Source organism: Coffea arabica, chromosome 5c (genome assembly GCF_036785885.1).
Source record: "Coffea arabica cultivar ET-39 chromosome 5c, Coffea Arabica ET-39 HiFi, whole genome shotgun sequence".
NCBI classification, from domain to species: Eukaryota; Viridiplantae; Streptophyta; class Magnoliopsida; order Gentianales; family Rubiaceae; genus Coffea; species Coffea arabica.
Window position 1 is genome coordinate 12,437,353 of NC_092319.1, and position 18,546 is coordinate 12,455,898.

General features: G+C 34.9%; 1 protein-coding gene and 1 long non-coding RNA gene across 3 annotated transcripts; both read left to right on the forward strand.

Annotated features, from left to right (window-relative positions):
- The first annotated feature begins 6,061 nt into the window (after positions 1-6,061).
- LOC140007645 (uncharacterized) lies at positions 6,062-7,561 on the forward strand. The gene is made up of 2 exons (XR_011814989.1): positions 6,062-6,825; positions 6,957-7,561. It is a non-coding gene; the product is annotated as an uncharacterized lncRNA (long non-coding RNA).
- A 2,906-nt stretch (positions 7,562-10,467) lies between these two features.
- LOC113688965 (long chain acyl-CoA synthetase 8) lies at positions 10,468-18,396 on the forward strand. 2 transcript variants are annotated; one of them, XM_072050568.1, is made up of 12 exons: positions 10,468-10,689; positions 11,069-11,662; positions 11,750-11,830; positions 11,999-12,271; positions 12,803-12,934; positions 13,012-13,185; positions 13,309-13,538; positions 13,757-13,874; positions 16,252-16,383; positions 16,475-16,609; positions 17,249-17,455; positions 17,872-18,061. In XM_072050568.1, the coding sequence occupies exons 2-12, from the start codon at positions 11,162-11,164 to the stop codon at positions 17,911-17,913; spliced, it is 2,025 nt and encodes a 674-aa protein (XP_071906669.1). In that variant the 5' UTR covers positions 10,468-10,689; positions 11,069-11,161; the 3' UTR covers positions 17,914-18,061. The 2 variants fall into 2 exon arrangements, with proteins under 2 accessions (XP_071906669.1, XP_027062596.1); XM_027206795.2 differs by having other exon boundaries at positions 10,469-10,689; positions 17,910-18,396.
- Positions 18,397-18,546: the final 150 nt, after the last annotated feature.

The following is an 18,546-nucleotide window of genomic DNA, read 5'->3' on the forward strand; positions in this document are numbered from 1 at the left end:
TAACATGGCTCTCGTGGGAGTTTGCGGTTATACCTTCTTCAAAGTGAGGGTCCACCGTGTATGTTGTCGCAAGGGATCCTCCTTTCATATCACAAAAAAAATTGGCATTGACAAGAAGTGAAAATCATGAGGCATGTGAGTTACCTTAGTGTTTTGAATTCCACGAGTTATAAAGTGTCAAACACAATTGGAACGTCAACTCGCTTCAATGGGTGTCAATACAAGCTGCAACTAAAAAAAGAAAAAAAAACTCATAAGAAGGATGCATTTCCAAGAAAGTCACAATGCATGTGTTGGTGAGCACTTCATGTTAGTTATCAATTAAATTGACATGAAAAGCAAAAAAAAAAAAAGTGAAAAAAAAATCATCAACGACAAATTTTGCCTTGCTTCACAAGAAAGACATGCAAGACAAAGATTTGAAAGCATACCATGGTAAGAGAAAGGAGTGACCCCCAAAAAAATTTTAAAAAAATCTCAAAAAAAAAGAAAACATTTTTTTTCTCTCTTTCTAAGGTGGAAATAAATCAAGTTTTGATAGATCTCAATGAAATTTGGCAGACATCTGTTACTCGACCAACATGTAGTTTTCAAAAGGCAGTAAAGATGATTACCTTCAGGGTGCACGTGTGAAACAAGTTTCTTCCTCAAATATTGTGGTAGTCTTCAGTAAAGATGTTTGACACAGCTTCAAGACAAAAACATGTCTTGTGTGGCTTTATAAGGTGTTTGGATGAATCATTTTAAGAGGTCTTAAATTTCCGGCAGCTACTAAATTCAGTGATTACCATTAACTTTTTGGAATCACATGAATTTGGTTCCTAAGATTAATTTCAAAAACTAGAAGTCAGTTTAGGAAGCTACAAGTTTCGGCAGTTGTGCTTCTTTAAATCATGTTTAAGAAATCAATTCCAATTTGCTTGTGTATAGGATTCGGCAGCCATCGATTTTGTTTCGTGGTTTGAAACCCCATGCAAGGTGGTGAAAGTTAACATGTTTGATTTGATTGACAGTTACCTAAGTTGAGAATATTCCAAATATTTGTGGCTTTCCATGTAAGACATCATGACCATGAAGACATTGTACTTGGACAATTCTTATAAGTTTACACTTGGGAGCTAAGGGACTCATAGGAAGGTTACTTGAGGTTATTCTCTAAATAAAATAATGTTCCTAAGTGAATTACAAGTTTCCTTATTGATTGGCTTCCTAATTGCATTCATGAAGCCGTGGAGAAAAGGCTAGGAAATATAAGAATCTTCAAACTGGTTCCTCCACTTTCCAAGTTTATCTCTTGCAGGTTATTGAAAGAAAAGAAATTGCCAAATATTTTCTCATTCAAGAGCCAGTATTGGCGGCTCCTTTAAAAAAAATAAAATACTCGAGGCCGTAATCTTGTCGTAGTGGATCACAAATCTTGTTTCTTTACTCAATTGATTATGGGTTTCAAAATTGATCCATGAAATTGATCTGTCAAGAAATTTCTACTGGAATGCTGTCTAGGAGCAAGATGGTAAATACTTCAAGTTCCAGTTTCAACCCTTGGCAAGCAAGTTCTCAACTGAACCTTGAAGTGGGGGCATTTGTAGACAAAGAAATTTTATTTAATTTATTTAGTCAAGATTTATTAAATTGATCTTGATTAAATTAAATTAAATTATAGAAGTTCATTATGTTTTGGACTGGCAAATTGGGCCGATATTATATGGGCTATTAAATCAAATTAAATCTGTAATGTCAATTTAAATTGAAGTGAATTAACTGATTTATTAATTCACAATTGACTATTTGGGTTGGCCCGTTATTTAAGCCCAAGTTAAATGGGTTTCTTGAGTTACAAGTTATCCAAAATGCTGGGAGGTTCTAAGGATTTTTCTTGAAGACTTAACTTACATATTTTGGCTATAAATAAAAGGTCTTCCTTCAAGACAGGGATACAACGAGAAAAATTCCTAACTTTCGGAGAAACTCTGTCAAATTCTCTCAAGAGGTTTCTTCCTCAAATCCAAGTCCAAATCAAGTCAAACAAATTCTCCTGCTATCGGTGTTGAAGACTTGAAGTTCTAAGTGTTTGACGCCATCATCAAATCAATCGTTTTCTACGCCGAAATTGTAGGAAAACACCCTTTCGATTGGAGAACAAATCTTTTCGACCCTTCAATTGAAGCTATTCGAAGAAAAGAATCAAAGGATTAATTTCTTTGATTCAAGAATTTTCAGAAATTGTAACCCACTTATTATTTGATTTAATCAATTTGATATTTGTGCAAGTTTTTTTTTTAGGCAACAAAATTTGTGCTTACAAAGACATTTAGGAATGATATGAATAGTCAACTAGAAAGTTTGGGGAAGTATCACTTTCCAAAAATTTTTGTTATTTTAGACCTTCTCCCAATTAAATATAATGACAAAATTACCCAACCTATTTATTCTTATGCTATGAAATCTTAAATCAGTAGGAGGGTGGTGTCAAGCAAAACAAAAAACCAGTTAAATACAATCGTGGCATAAATAAAAATTTCAAAATGCTAGACTAAAAAAAAAATTTCTAGTAGGGGAAATGTAGGATTTAAGAAATAGAAATAGGAAGAAGGAAAATCATAGAAACTATAAATCCTGGAGTTTCAACCACATCCACTAGAAAATACTAGCCTAAGTGAAAGAGAGGGGAAAAAAAATCTTCTAATGCTCTCTTTTAGCCAATAACAAAGTGACAAGGGCAATTTATTTAGTGGTCAAAAAGAAATGTTCAAAGTTCTATTTCGAATATAGACCTTTTGTTAGACATAAAAATCGAAGTTTAATGGAAAATGTCAAAGGCCAACGTCACAGTAGAGGATGGTCGGCCAGCATTTGAATTATCTACTAATGTCTCTTTAATTTATACATTGATTTCATCTCTTTTTATGCATATATCATATACAAAAACTAAAGAATTTTTTTTATAAAATTCATAATTTCATTAAATCTGCACTAAAGGCGAAAGTTACATTATCAACCATACACATATATCAAAGAACAGATTTGAGAACAATGGATACTATGGATTTGAAAAAATAAAAATGAAAATAAAACAATTGTAACTCCAAAAAGATTTGTGCATGTTTCCAATTGCTAAATCTACTGATTAACTACTCAAGTTTAGATATTATGGTGAGATCTACCAAATAGACCAAAAAAATTCTAGATTTGATAATTAAAACTTAAAAAAAAAGTCAAATCTAATGATAGAAAAGGGTAAAATGCACTTTTCATCCCTAATGTTCAAGGTGTTAACCAATTTCATCTCTAAAGTTTCATTCAAAACACATTTTCATCCTTGTGATTTTATAATTTTGATTAATTTCATGTTTAAAGTTTTACGCAAATACATTTCATCCTTATAGTTTCCTAAATTTGGTTAATTGAGAACAATTGGTAGATTGTCAAATAATTTGAATGGGATAGTGTCACTTGCCCATGGCATGCCTATTAGTTTAAAAAAATATTGGATCAACAAAAAGTTCAAAAATCTTTTCTTAGTTCACTTGCTCATTTTAGTACAAAAAAGACTAGGAAATTTTTAGCCACCATTACTCTCTTCTTAATCACAGTTGAACAACAAAATCCAAAGAACATGAAGTCAGTGGAAAGAAACAACCCTACTATAGCGAAATGGAGAAAAATGTCAAACAAACCCATTCCAAATAATTGGAGAAAAATATTAATGCAAAAGAATGAATGGTTTGGATTGTCATTTATTTGTAAAATTTTGTTTTGTTACATCATATACATGTTTTTCAATCATTTATTTATCTTTCAATTTATTTATTTTGTCTCAAGTACTCATATCAGAATTTAAAGGAAAAAAAGAGATAGCCTCCTATCCAAAAACACTTGTTGTTATTTCTATAATTTAATCAATAATTGAATTAAGTATTAATAATACAATTATTAATGGGACATGTGATCGTATTGTGTCTAAATTGGTTAACAATCATTTAATTGTCCTTAATTGGTAGGAATTATAAAACTATGAGGATGAAATGTGTTCTACACAAAATGGGTCAAAATTACAAAATTATAAGGATGGAATGTGTTGTGCATGAAATTTTAGGGACAAAATTGGTTAACACTTAAAACATTGGGGATGAAAAGTGCATTTTTTCCTAATAGAAAAAATTTAAAAACTATCTAAAACTCTCATTAGGGATTTTGGAAGAATAGAAAACTCTTACTAGAAAAGTTTAGAAGAGGAAAAAACTCTCACTAGGCATGAAAAGTGCATTTTTTCCTAATAGAAAAAATTTAAAAACTATCTAAAACTCTCATTAGGAATTTTGGAAGAAAAGGAAATTCTTACTAGAAAAGTTTAGAAGAGAAAAAAACTCTCACTAGGCAATTTTAGGAGAGGAAAAAATCTCACTAAAAATTCATAGGATAGACTTTTTTTTACACAAAATAAAAGAAACTGGAGAGAGGCTCCTCCAGAAAGGAAGATTAGAAAAATTTTGATCCTTCTTCCATGTGAGAGTTGAAGGATGTTTTGACTAGAGAATTTTTTAGAGAGAAGGAAAAGAGTTTTTTAAGTGAGAAGGACAGAGAGTTTTTTTTTTGGTCTAATAGAACTAAAGAATTAAACATCTAAATCATAGAAACATTTTGACAAAAATCATGCGCAACTGGCTTATATAGAACGAAGTTCTTAAATTACATAAATTATATTTGACACCAAAGAAAAAAGAATATTATTCTGAGAGTACCTAATTCAATTACAAATAAGGTTTTATTCTATATGCCAATTTCATCCTGCTCTAGTAACAAGACCCAAGGATTATAAAGTTCAAACGGACACAAAATATAAGCACGTCCGGCGGTGCCCAATGAGCACAGGCAGAGCCCAAGTAAATTAATTTTTCAACAAAAAAATAAAACCAGATTAGGAAAGTCACTAAAAATATATGGTAATGTTATTTGCACTCTTCATATGTTATTTGCATTCCCACTATCCCATTTTTATTTTGATACGACCATATTATCTTATCTCTAATTTCTTCTCCTTGTCTATGAGTTAACTTTGCTAGATTTTCTCTTACATTCTAAAACCAATTAATTATTCCATTACACATTATAATGGCTAATTTAAAATTGTCACTAGTATGTATTATGTATTTTTCTACTAAACTTCACGAAATTATATGATGCCAAAGATCAATCTAGCAATATAATATAAACAGATTTCAAACTTAAAGCCCAAAATAAATAAATAAATAAAATTCTAAGCTTCAGATATGACAAAAATCTGAGTATAGCTACAATGTCTCATAAATAGGACATTAATACTACAAAAAGTCAACTAAGAATAGCTCATATAGACACCATAGAAGGAGTAAAACTTTCTAGTATATTTCAACAAAAGCATAACAACATCCAGTATCCAGATGATGCAATGGAACCTCAATTGTGCTCATCAAAATCTGCAAATTTGAAATTGAAATAAGAATATAAAAAATAAATTAAAATAAAGTTATGTAGATTTAAAAAAAGAGAAACAAAAGTTAAACTTTTTTACCTTTTAGACACATACGACAATTGTACCCAACTTCTTTGCATGCGAACACAAGATAGGGTAGGAGAAGAAATTAGGACATTGATAATATGGTCTTATCAAGATGAAAATGGGGCAGTGAGACTACAAATAATATAAGGGGAGTGCAAATAACATTATACAAAATATATATGGAGACAAATAATATTATGATTGTTTATACTTATCTATCCCTTTATATATAAGGGTAAATTCCCTTTTGACCCCCTAAACTATACCCTGTTTCCTACTTCAATCCCTAAACTTCTAAATGGGACACTTAAGTCCCCAAATTATTGAATCCGTCCCAATTAAGTAAAACCGTTGACAGACTCCATAGAATCATCAGGGTTTTTCGAGCGTGCAAAACAAGCGCCGTTAGTGAGACTAGGTAAGCCATGAACACTGAAATAGCCAGGACATAATTGTAATTTTGCCCAATACAAATAGCAAACAATTGACCCAGCTTTGTTTCTGTCGTCTTCACCAGTGGCACTTAATTGACCCAATACAAAAAGCAAACAAATCCCCAAACTAAAAATTGGTGGGCAGAGAGAAAATGAGAAATCCCGATCCATCCATAAGGGGCTAAGAGAATCTGAAAAACAAAGACAGCCGCGTGAGTGGGAGTTCTCCGTCGCTGGACGCCACACAATTTTTTTACAATTGCGGAAACAGCTATGAGATAATACCTCAAAGGACCTTTTTTATTATATATCTTCAGCTGCTTCTTTTGGAAATTCTTGTATGGCGGCCTCAACAGCTGGGGCTTTCTTTGTCTATCCGGCCAGCCACCTCTCCCTCAGGCCTTATCACCACCACCACCAACAACAACTTCTTCGATGGCTTCAATCCCCTCCTCAACCGCCACACCCTTGTTCTGCCGACCTCCACCTCCTCATCCGACCGTGGGTTCCGTCCATCCTCCCTGGTAAGCGTAGTAGATTCTTGTCGATTTCCTCATCCGCCGTCAGCTGCCTAATTTCCGGAGTGGACGGCGGTGGAGTCTCTGACGCTTTCGTCTCCACTAGGAAGTCTAGATTCAGCCGCGAATTCCCCGTTATCGCCAATATGCTCAAGCGAATTGAGCCACTCGACGTCTCCGTCATCTCCAAAGGTGTCTCCGACTCCACTAAGGACTCAATGAAGCAGACCATTTCTGCTATGCTGGGCCTGCTCCCATCCAATCAATTTTCCGTCACCGTCTAGTTTCCCAAACGCCCTCTCGACCGCCTTATCGTTTCCTCCATAATTACCGGGTAATTGCTTTAATCTTCGCTCTCTAATTGATTACAAATACTTTTTGTTTCCAAAGCTGAACTTTGGACCGCTTAGTGATTCCATTGGGTGGGGAAATGTTAATTCAAATTGGCTGGTCCAAATTATTCAGGTATACTTTGTGGAATGCGGAGTATCGGATTTCGTTGATGAGGAATTTTGGCATAACTATGGATATCTCCAAAGATTATCAACATTTGAAGGAGAATGGGGTTTTGGAGCTGAAGGGAAAACAGAGTGAAGAAGCAGAAGGTATAGCTAGAGTGGATGGTTGTGCGGAAGTTTTGGATAGAAAACAGGGGGATAGCCTCAGAAACAGCTTTGTTTTTGTCGTCTTCACCGTGGATTTGAACAAAGCTGTTTCTCTCTATTTTCTTTTCCCCTTATACCTAATGGGCGAAATTACAATTACGTCCTGGCTATTTCAGTGTTCATGGCTTATTTAGTCTCACTAACGGCGCTTGTTTTGCACGCTTGAAAAACCCTGATGATTCTGTGGAGTCCGTCAACGGTTTTACTTAATTGGGACGGATTAAATAGTTTGGGGACTTAAGTGTCCCATTTAGAAGTTTAGGGATTGAAGTGGGAAACAGGGTATAGTTTAGGGGGTCAAAAGAGAATTTACCCTATATATAAATGGGGCTTGTTTGGTTGATATATATGTGAAAATAAAAATGGATGTCAAAATTAATACTACTCATACAATTGCTGTGGAAATCTTCCATACGAATTTAGAATAAACATGCTAAAACTTGCCCATTAGTCTAATCATTTCCCACTTGTGCACTAAGTTTCGAGTGAATTAACTCGTTGATACAATGAAAATGATAAATATATAGGTAGACTTTATTTATAAATCCACATGTAAATCAGGTGGTACATTCAACAACTAAGTATTTAGGACTGGCAATTGGGCAGGTTGGACGGGTTGATATCGGATTTTCATTTAAATGAGTTATATCCAACTTTAAATTGGGTTAATTCTGGGTTGGGTTATATTGGGTCATCTCAAAATCATAATTCAAATATCACCCAATATATTAATTAATAGATTTTGATACATAAATTCTCTCAAATACATTTTTACATAAAATTTTTTTTTTCACACACATAAACACATTTTCCCACACTAAAACAATCTTGGTCCAAGTTGGATATAGCATGAAAAACTAGTATACCAATATACGATTTTCCCTTGACAAAAAAAAATATACGATTTTCCAAGTCCTGTTACTTGATTTAGCGTTAACTATAACAAACATATTTCCAGTCTCATAAAAGATTCAATCACGCCTTAATTAAACTGAAATTTTGATGAGAGAGATACAATTCTCAACCAATTAGTTCAAATATCACTATCCAATTCATTTGAAAATTTTTGGAAAAATTAACGCAGCATTAAAACAGGTCCAATGACAACTCAGCCATCCACCAGTCATTAATAAAGCACATTCTAATGCCATCGGTCCTACATTTTTCTAAAAATTTTAAGTGATAAAAATTAAAAAAAAAAGATAAAAATAAAGGAGAAAATGTCCTACTTTATAATTCTAGAGGAAAAGTTAATCTATGATCCACTTTCTAACCATTTTCTATTTTTCGAGTACTCAGCTTTGGATTCTAACTTTAGAATTTGGTATTGATATTTCGTTTAATATAGCAATACTAATATAGCTACATGTTAAGTCATAACATATAATGGAATCCGTTGTTCTTAATCAGTATTGTTTTTTCAAAAAAAAAAAAACCAGTATTGTTACATGGCAAAGGGATTATTACATCAGCAACTATTTTTAGTGAATCTGTGGTTCTTGACTGGTATCGATATGTGACAAAGGGATTATACCAGGAATCGTTTTGACATATTATTTGTTGCCAAGCAAGACAAGAAGTTTTGGGCTCGTTGAAGTTGTCGGGACAAGAGTTATTTCTTGAATTTAATTTTTTATTTGTTTTTTAAATTTAAGTGGGGTAATGAGTGTTCAACATAAATATCCAAACCGTCCAAAATATATCTTGATTTTTATTACTAAACCCAAAATTGACCCAACACTTAAATTACCTAACCCCAACCTCTCAAATGAGTGGGTGAATTGTTGGATTTTGGACATAATTGCCGGATACTCATAAAGTTTGCATGTTTGTATTTCATGCAAGAAAAGTAGAAAATTAATGCCAACATGACTATTATGGCTACTTAAATAATATCGCAGTTTCGAGTAATCTCTAGATCAAGCCTACTTAAATAATGCCCAAGGAAACAAATTATGGCTCCGAACCAAACATAGATTGGAATGACAAAAATCATACCCATAACGAAATACACTTATGATTCCGCTACTAATTTCCGTAACACAACCCAAACAGCCCTCGATTATAATTATTCAAGTAAGTTGGATTAATCTTAAATAATGCCAACCACCCAGCTCTTAGATAGATTAGTCAATCTTATTTATACATACATATATATATATATATATATATATAGTAGTAGTAGAGGTGGCAATGTGGATAAATGGTTCATAATTGGTTTTGACTTAATGGATGGTGGATGAAATTTATCTAATCCATTTAAATCCATTTAATAAATGGATCTAAATGGATGGATCTAAATGGTTTAAATAAAAACCAATTATCCATTTATAATCCATTTAAATATTTTGATTACTTTATTTTTGTATTATCATTTTTTGTAATATAAAGATACTTTTTTATGTACTTGTAAATTTTAGGTGTGTGGATGGGAAAGAGGACAAAATACGCCATTCTCTCATGGTCGTAAAAGGACTTTGGATAGCAAAAGAACTACAATTAAGCTATCAAACATTAACTGGTGCAGAAACTTATCACGCGATTGAAGGTGCTTGCAAATTGCAATCCCCAGTTCACAAGGGAAGACGTAGTCACAAGCCATGTCAAATAACTTTACTACGATAGTTTCAAGCTTTTTAAGGTGGCAGAAAGCGGAGAATGTTTACTTTGATTCCTCTGTTTATAGTCCTTCTCCAATGCAATTGCAGAAAGAGATTGTAGCAGTTAATAATAACCAACACCACAAGGAATTAAAGAAAAGAATAAAATTCAAACTGGCATATTTTATGCCAGCAGGCACATGTATGCACGGCAGAGAGAGAGAGAGAGGCCACCAAGGCCAAGGGGAGCTGCTGAGGCCTCACCAGGCATTTCCTTTCCATTTCTTTTATTTGATTTTTAAGTAAATGGATATATGTGGTTTTTGTGGATAATCCATATAAATTTATTTAATTTAATGATTTTGCTTTGATCAACCATTTAAAACCAATATTATAAATGGATAATCCAAATCCATTTAATTATGGATTATATGGATGGATAAATGGATCTCAATCCAAATTGCCACCTCTAAGTAGTAGGTATGAATCCATGTCACCTTATCGGTCCAATTTTTACACCACAATTCATCCATGGCGGTCAAGTGAATACGCTGTTAGATTAATCCTAAATTATAATTCTGCATGTAAAACTTGTCTAGTAAAGCGTGAATTAGTAACTAACTGCTTCCTTAAACGTCGCAGTAACAGCTAAACAAGATCTCTGCGTCGGTAGGAACACTATATATACCCTGCACACTCGCACAGGGGATACATTCTCGATTCGTGGAATAACATCTCTCAGACTTTCTTCATTTCCCATGCCATCATCAATTCATCATCTCTAATCCATTCTTCTACTGCTACTCGTGAAAAGAATCCTAAAATCCTCGCCCCATTAAACCCACCCACCAATCAAAAACACAAACAAGTCCAAAGAACCAAAAGAAGTGGAAAAAAGGCAACTCAACACTTTGTTCCTCGTCTCTCCCTGAGGTACTTTTACAGTACGCTTTTTTAATTTTTTTTATTGTTTTTGTTATTCGAAGAGTAATCAATTTAGGTTTTCATTTGTGTTAGCTCGATGGTTTAGTAAATCTGTTTTTTGAATGTTCAGTAACATGTAATATTGATGATTGTGTTTTATTGTCTTTGTGATCAATACTGTTTCGTTATTTTAGTTATTGCTTTGTTTTTTTATTGATGATACACTTTTTTTTTTGTTTTTATTGTTTTAAGTATTTAATCAACACATTTTCATTATTTTTCTTCTTGTTGTGAGCTTCATCTGTGTCAGTTTTGATCAAAGTGAAAATGGATCAAATTGGTATTATGTAAAGCTTTAGAGGTATCTGATTTTAAATATTTAATGCAGGGTGCATGCCAATTTTTGAGGTATAGGCGTATAAGGTGTATCAATTAGTTGGATTCGAGGAAAGTCGTGGGAGAGCCATATATTGTGGTGAACATGGATGGGACTGATTATAGGTTGATTATTAAAGAGTATGGAACAAGTGGGATTGTAGGTGCAGTTATTCTCGCCATAGCTGTGCCTCTATTTCTCTCTGTTGTACTTGTGGGGAAGAAGAAGGCAAAACAGAGAGGAGTTCATGAACAAGTTAGTGGTGAGGCTGGTCTTGCAATGCGCAATGCTAGACAGGCTAGATTGGTCGAGGTTCCCTGGGAAGGAGCGACGACTATGGCTGCTTTATTTGAGCAGTCTTGTAGAAAGTATTGGGGGCAAAGGTTTCTTGGAAGGAGAAAGTTGATAGGAAGGGAGTTTGTGACGGCCAGTGATGGGAGAAAGTTTGAAAAACTTCATTTGGGGGATTATCAGTGGGAGACTTATGGCCAGGTATTTGATCGTGCTTGCAATTTTGCATCCGGTCTTGTTAAATTAGGCCATGATGTGGATACACGGGCTGCAATATTCTCTGAAACTCGGGCTGAGTGGTTCATTGCGTTTCAGGTAGATGAAATTGTTTTTGTATTTTTGGGCCATTTTTCTTTTTTCTGCCCTTTGGTTTTTTGATAAAAATATTTGTTTTTGGTTCAGGGATGCTTCCGGCAGAATGTTACCGTTGTTACAATTTATGCTTCCTTAGGGGATGATGCATTAATACACTCTCTGAATGAGGTAGGAACAAAGTGCATTTTTGGATTCCAACAATCTGCCTACCTTCTTCTCTGTATAGCTCTTTTAGTGTCCTTTCCTATTTATGTTCTTCAATATATCAGAGATGAATCTGGCATCTTAGAACTTTGGACTCAGCAGTCCTTAATGGAGTTCATAAATTTTTAACAGACTCAAGTATCAACATTGATCTGTGACTCCAAGCAATTGAAAAAGTTGGCTGCAGTAAGTTCAAGCTTGAAGACCATTAGAAACATTGTTTACTTTGAAGACGGAGAGGCTTCTAGTGACTCAAACACTTCTGGAAATATTAGCAACTGGACAGTCTTCTCATTCTCTGAAGTAGAGAAGCTTGGTAAAAGTAATCCTGTTCAGCCAACACTGCCTATTAAGAAGGATATTGCCGTTGTGATGTATACTAGTGGCAGCACAGGCCTGCCAAAGGTTTAATCATCTTTTCTTTTTTACATCTTTCAGCAGAAATGAACTTTTGGTGCCTTTTATCATCTAGTGTTAACATGAAACTGCTTATTCATTGATGAAAACAAAACGCTCAGAAAAGATTTGTCTTTCATCATTGGTGTGTTTGTTCTTCAATATGAACTAGCAAATTGCTAAAACATTGAAATTTTTTGTGGAGAAAGTAGTGTCTCTACTGGACTTTGTGGGTAAGGATGTGGGTTAACCTTATGTCTATCTAGTGGTAACAGATCACAAATGCATACACAAGCTTGCATTTGCTTGTGCAAAGTTATAGGCATCAAGACCTTCACCTAGTCATTGTAAAGCTACAAATTGCTCCTCTTTTACTCCTTATTCCACATTTCAGTGCCAGTTTTAAGAATTGAGCCCGATCTCCATCAAGAGTCTTAGGCTTTATTCTACTTCTCCAAACAAATTGTTTTTTCATGGAATTGTGATGTTTTGTTTCTGGGCTCTTGCACTATGCTTATGCTGTACCAGTATGATTTCTAGGGTGTCATGATAACTCATGGCAATATCGTAGCCACAGCTGCTGCAGTTATGACTGTGATCCCGAGACTTGGAAGTGATGATGTTTACTTGGCCTACCTGCCACTGGCTCATGTTTTTGAATTGGCTGCTGAGGTACCTTCTTCATGATACTTTGCATCTCAACATCATTGGTTATTTAGATTGTCCTTCTAAAATTTGTTTTTCTCTAGTCTGTGATGTTGACTGCAGGTGCTAAAATTGGTTATGGCTCAGCATTGACACTAACAGATACATCGAACAAAATCAAGAAAGGAACCAAGGGAGATGCTTCAGCGTTACAGCCTACTTTAATGGCAGCAGTTCCTGCTATTTTAGATCGTGTCAGGGAAGGAGTATTGAAAAAGGTTTGGACTATATTGACCAAAAATATTCTACTATTTGGATGCTATTTGAATCCTTTTTTAGATTGACAAATAGCTATCAATGCACCTTTTTCTTTTCTTTTAATTGTTGTTTGATGTCTTTAGGTTGACGAGAAGGGAGGTTTATCCAAGCAACTCTTCAACATTGCTTTTAAGAGACGTTTGGCAGCTATAGAAGGAAGTTGGTTTGGGGCATGGGGCTTAGAGGCACGACTATGGGATATAATCATCTTTACACAGATTCGCTCTGTTCTAGGGGGAAAAATCAGATTCATGCTCTGTGGTGGAGCTCCTTTATCTGGTGACACACAAAGATTTATTAATATCTGCATGGGGTAATATTTCTGATCCTCCTGTCCCAGACATAACCACATCTATACTTTCCCCTCTATGGAAAAAAGAAAAAGGAGAAGAAAAAGTGATCCTATCAGGATGCTAATGTCACTGCATAGTGTGTACATAAATGATGCCATTCATGTTATTCAGCCCAAGTTTCTCCTGTATTCCTGTTCCATCATTAGCATCCATCTGTATTTTATACACAATGTTGCAGTGCTCCCATTGGTCAAGGATATGGGCTTACAGAAACTTTTGCTGGAGCTGCTTTCTCGGAGTGGGACGACACTTCTGTTGGACGTGTTGGACCTCCTCTTCCTTGTTGCTACATCAAGGTGAGCTTAGTAACATCTGCCTGGGAAACAAATGGAATCGATAAGTGGATATCATTGGTTATCTTATTTCTTTTAAGAGGTTTTTGGTTACATATTCAAAATTTAATAGTCTGATTATGTCATCTCAAACTTTGAAGTGACACTTAGCTTTGTATTGTCATCTGGTTCTCAATTGTCAAGTAAATTATTCCGTGAGTTTTATTCTCCTTGATTCACTGAATAATGGTGCCACTATGCAACAAAATTGATCTCTACTAGGAATCACGTTGTGGTTCTATGTCTTCCATATTGTCGGAAATTTAGAATGCAGTTTTAGCTTAGCAGTTAGTATTGAACACAATTCGAGGTTCTAGACTCTGGGAAAAGGATGAGGAACTGGGGTACAGTGATTTGAAATTAGCTTGTGCATATCAAGAGATTCAAATAACATGGAACCAAATTTTTGCTTGCAGTTTCTCTGCTAGAGGTATATTATAAATGCAATGTCAAGCTGTAGGTCTAATTTGTGGAAACATCGTCAAGTTCCATTTCTTCATTCTAATTTTTAAATATCATATGGCTGACACATTAGACATTTTAGAATCTTAGCTTCTTGCACATGCAGAACTCCATTTAAGTTCTCGTCACTAATTAGGGTTTTCATTATCAAGTGCATGAGATTGATGGGAGGGGGTTTTTCCTGAAAGTTACTTATAGATCCCATGCATTAATTGAAAAAATGTGGTGGGGAATGCTGACCTTCCGGCCAAGTCTCAACAAGATATGTCGGTTTGTTTGATCAAGATACAAGACTTTGTCAAATTTAGTAACTTAAGCATTTGGGACCAGCGAGTTGTCCAATTAATGCCTTTGAGAAGTATGATTATTAGATCTGAGGAGGTTCGTAGTACATAGGGATTGTCTTGCACCCTGGTGGTGTATATGTTAAACAAGGATACCTGGGCTTAGAGGCTGAATATTATGACAAACCAATTTGTTTGTCATTAGGTTTTTGGGATCATTTGGTTGATGTCCAAGACTCCACGAGGCATAGTATATCTGAGTAGCAACATTGGGATCTTGAATGGTTACCCATGATAAGATATTTGTCATGACTTTGTTTTACTATTACACTTTCAAAGTTATTTTTTGGGTTGGGGGGGAGGGGGGGTTTGCTTCTTTGTCCTGGACAAAGTTGTATTGGCACCGGGGTATCAGAGTTTTGATGTCCTGAGGTTTAACTGAATTGTGCATTATCATCTTAACCATATGCTTAATTGCCTATCCATACTTAGTTTAAGATCCTTTGATGTGGTAGTTATGGTCAGTATTACTGTAGTTCTTTGTTCATGTCATATCCAGAGTAGATAACTCTGCATGTATATGTTATTCTGTGATAGATAATAAGGAATTGTTACTGAGTTCTGGAACTTTTTTTTTTGTTGATGTTGCACTTTGACGTTTCAACTCTCAGACTTTTCCTTTCTCACGAGAAATAAACTCTTAAGATGCCATTTGCATATCCTTGATGAGACTGTTATTTGATTAGTATCTTGAAAACTAGAACAAACAGTATGCTGAATGTACACACACATACATGCACGTAGACATGAAGTCTTAATACTTAGTATACACAGTTTGCAGTATGGTTTTGTGTATGTAAAAGTTTGTGTGTTTTTACACTGCAAATATTTAAAGTTTCTTTCAGTAGCAGCACTCAACTGTAAATCACAGATCATCCTGGTTTAGAATCTTTTACTCTGATCAAAACTGTTTTAATTCCTAAATGTGATAGATAACGAGGAATTGTTACTGTGTTTTGGAACTTTATTTTTTGTTGATGTTGCACTTTGATGTTTCAACTCTCAGACTTTTCCTTTCTCATGAGAAATAAACTCTTAAGATGCCATTTGCATATCCTTGATGAGGCTGTTATTTGATTAGTATCTTGAAAACTAGAACAAACAGTATGCTGAATGTACACACACATACATGCACGTAGACATGAAGTCTTAATACTTAGTATACACAGTTTGCAGTATGGTTTTGTGTATGTAAAAGTGTTGTGTTTTTACACTGCAAATATTTAAAGTTTTTTTCAGTAGCAGCACTCAACTGTAAATCACAGATCATCCTGGTTTAGAATCTTTTACTCTGATCAAAACTGTTTTAATTCCTAAAAATGAAGTTAGCCCCCTCTCCTATTCTACCCCGTCTCCTTGGGAAAATTGGAAGTTTTGGAAAAGAAAAGAGTTGACAAAAACAAAATAGATGCACCAGATATGTTACTTCCATTTTTTTGACTCTTAAGTACTTTATTCTCGTCCACTTGAGAATTATGCGTGGTTGCTGGTTCATCAACCACTTTTTGTTGACTGACTATCATGTTTTCATGCAGCTTGTTTCTTGGGAAGAAGGTGGTTACACAACGTATGACAAACCAATGCCACGTGGAGAAGTAGTTGTTGGCGGATGCAGTGTAACTGCTGGTTATTTTAAAAATGAAGCCAAAACAAATGAAGTGTACAAGGTACCTAGTTTTCTGGTTATCTGTACAATTGCAAGTAGAAAGTTTTATCTTGCAGTTCTAGTTAATTTTGCTATTTGACTCGACAATGCAGGTTGATGAAAAGGGCATGCGATGGTTTTACACAGGTGACATTGGAAGGTTTCAGCCTGATGGATGCCTTGAGATTATTGACAGAAAGAAAGATATCGTCAAACTCCAGCATGGGGAGTACATCTCTCTAGGGAAGGTGTGAAATCCTCTCTATTGCTTTTTCCAGAAAAGGAATCAAAACCTGTTTTTCTCCTGTTTACGTTTATGACCTTTCAAACACTGGTACAGGGGTTTGTCCTCTATTTAGATATGTGTATGTATATCTTAGTGTTGCACGGGGGAAAAAAGCATTTAAGTGGAAAACAGAAAATAGACGTCACAATTAGAACCAAAATCCAACTCATGCAGTGATATTTGTTTCAACCATGATATAAACATTACACCCTCTTCGCTCTCCTTCATTTTTCTTCTTGTGCTCATTAACTTTGAGGCGTCCAAAATTTCAAATGAAGTGTTGGGCACAGATCCCATAGCAGTACCAGTGCCGTGTCATGCCCGACATGGGTAGCCCTGTGGAGGATAAGAATTGATGTAGCAGGGATATGGACCCATCTGGAAGAATTTTAGTCTGCTGTATAGTGACAACAATTGAGCAATTGCAGTTTCTGCTCTTAGTGTTGTATTTGCTGATATGCATCAGTATTTTCTCAATTCAAGGGTTGTCTTTTCTGCCTTTTCTCTCTCTCTTCTTAATTTAGATTTCTTTTGGAAGGGACAAAACATATTGAATTGAAGCAAAACATGTATATTCATCAGCTTGTGCAATGCATTGCAGGTTGAGGCAGCACTTATCACAAGCAGTTATGTTGATAATATCATGGTATATGTTGATCCCTTCCATAATTATTGCGTAGCTCTTGTGGTTCCCTCACATCAGGCCCTCGAGAAATGGGCTGAAGATTCTGGCATTAGTCACAATAACTTTTCCGATTTGTGTAACAAAACTGAAGCTATCAATGAGGTCCAGAAATCACTTTCCAAGGTTTGTTCCCTCATTGGCTATTTAAAAGGTGTATCACTAATGTGATATATTTGATACTCATTAGGCTATATTTCGATTATGAAGGGTGTATTGAGTGATGAAGCTTTTTTTTTTTTTTTTTTTTTTTAAAAGGTGACATTTATCTTGAAAGGGGATAGTTTTTGTGATCATTGTCTTCACCTCTTTTAAGGAGATAATTTGCCTGAAAGGAACCCTTTTTAACCCTTTCTTTCACATAATGACTTCCATTTTGTTCGTTGGAATCAACAAGGAACAGGTGAGAGTTAGTTGGGGTTCCAAATCATAGCATCTATTTATAACATTCTACTGCTATTCTTCTTTATGTTCTACACATCTAAACCCAAATGCACATTATTGTCATTTGGAGTTCAGAATGCTAAAGCTACATGTTCTAGGGTATTCAACATCTTTGTGATGTTGGTCCAAATTTCAGGTAGCAAAGGAAGCAAAATTGGACAAATTCGAGATTCCTGCAAAGATCAAACTATTGCCAGATCCATGGACTCCGGAGTCTGGATTGGTTACTGCAGCTCTCAAATTAAAGAGGGAACAGTTGAAAGCTGAGTTTAAGGATGAGCTGGAAAAGTTATATGCTTGAAGAACTGTAGCCGTTGGAACTGTTCATGATTCGAGTCATGTCAGTCTTGGGGATCACATTGGAACATAATACGCAATGCCTATCACAAAGTTTTATCTGAATTTTCTAATTCTATTTTTTCTGTCGTTTTGTTTCTTTGTTTTGTTTTTCTGGAAGGATCAGAGTGACAATTCAGTGAAAGATTCGTACTTGATCAATGTAGAAATAGCTACGTACCATGCTTATTTTGCAGAAAATGACAGCAGATACCAAATAACTAGTGCCTAAAATTCTCTGTAGCTAGGACGTGGAGTAAAACGTTATCAGTTGTTTGGTTAGCTAACTTGTAATCTTTGTATAATCTTTTGGTTCACCGAAAGCTAATCTTGTAACCTTGTATAATTTGAAAACCTGGTGCTTTTCGCCCATGAATTTCCAAAATCTTGTTTTTGATATCTGATAACTATATTCAAATTTTTTGTTTACTGATGTT

What these genes read in the sequence shown, in the direction of transcription:
- LOC113688965 (XM_027206795.2), top strand. Translation starts at nt 11,162, where the DNA reads ATGGATGGGACTGATTATAGGTTGATTATTAAAGAGTATGGAACAAGT. An exon ending in TTTTTGAATTGGCTGCTGAG is followed by an intron (nt 12,935 to 13,011) that starts GTACCTTCTTCA and finishes GTTTTTCTCTAG; the next exon opens with TCTGTGATGTTGACTGCAGG. An exon ending in GGGAAGGAGTATTGAAAAAG is followed by an intron (nt 13,186 to 13,308) that starts GTTTGGACTATA and finishes TGATGTCTTTAG; the next exon opens with GTTGACGAGAAGGGAGGTTT.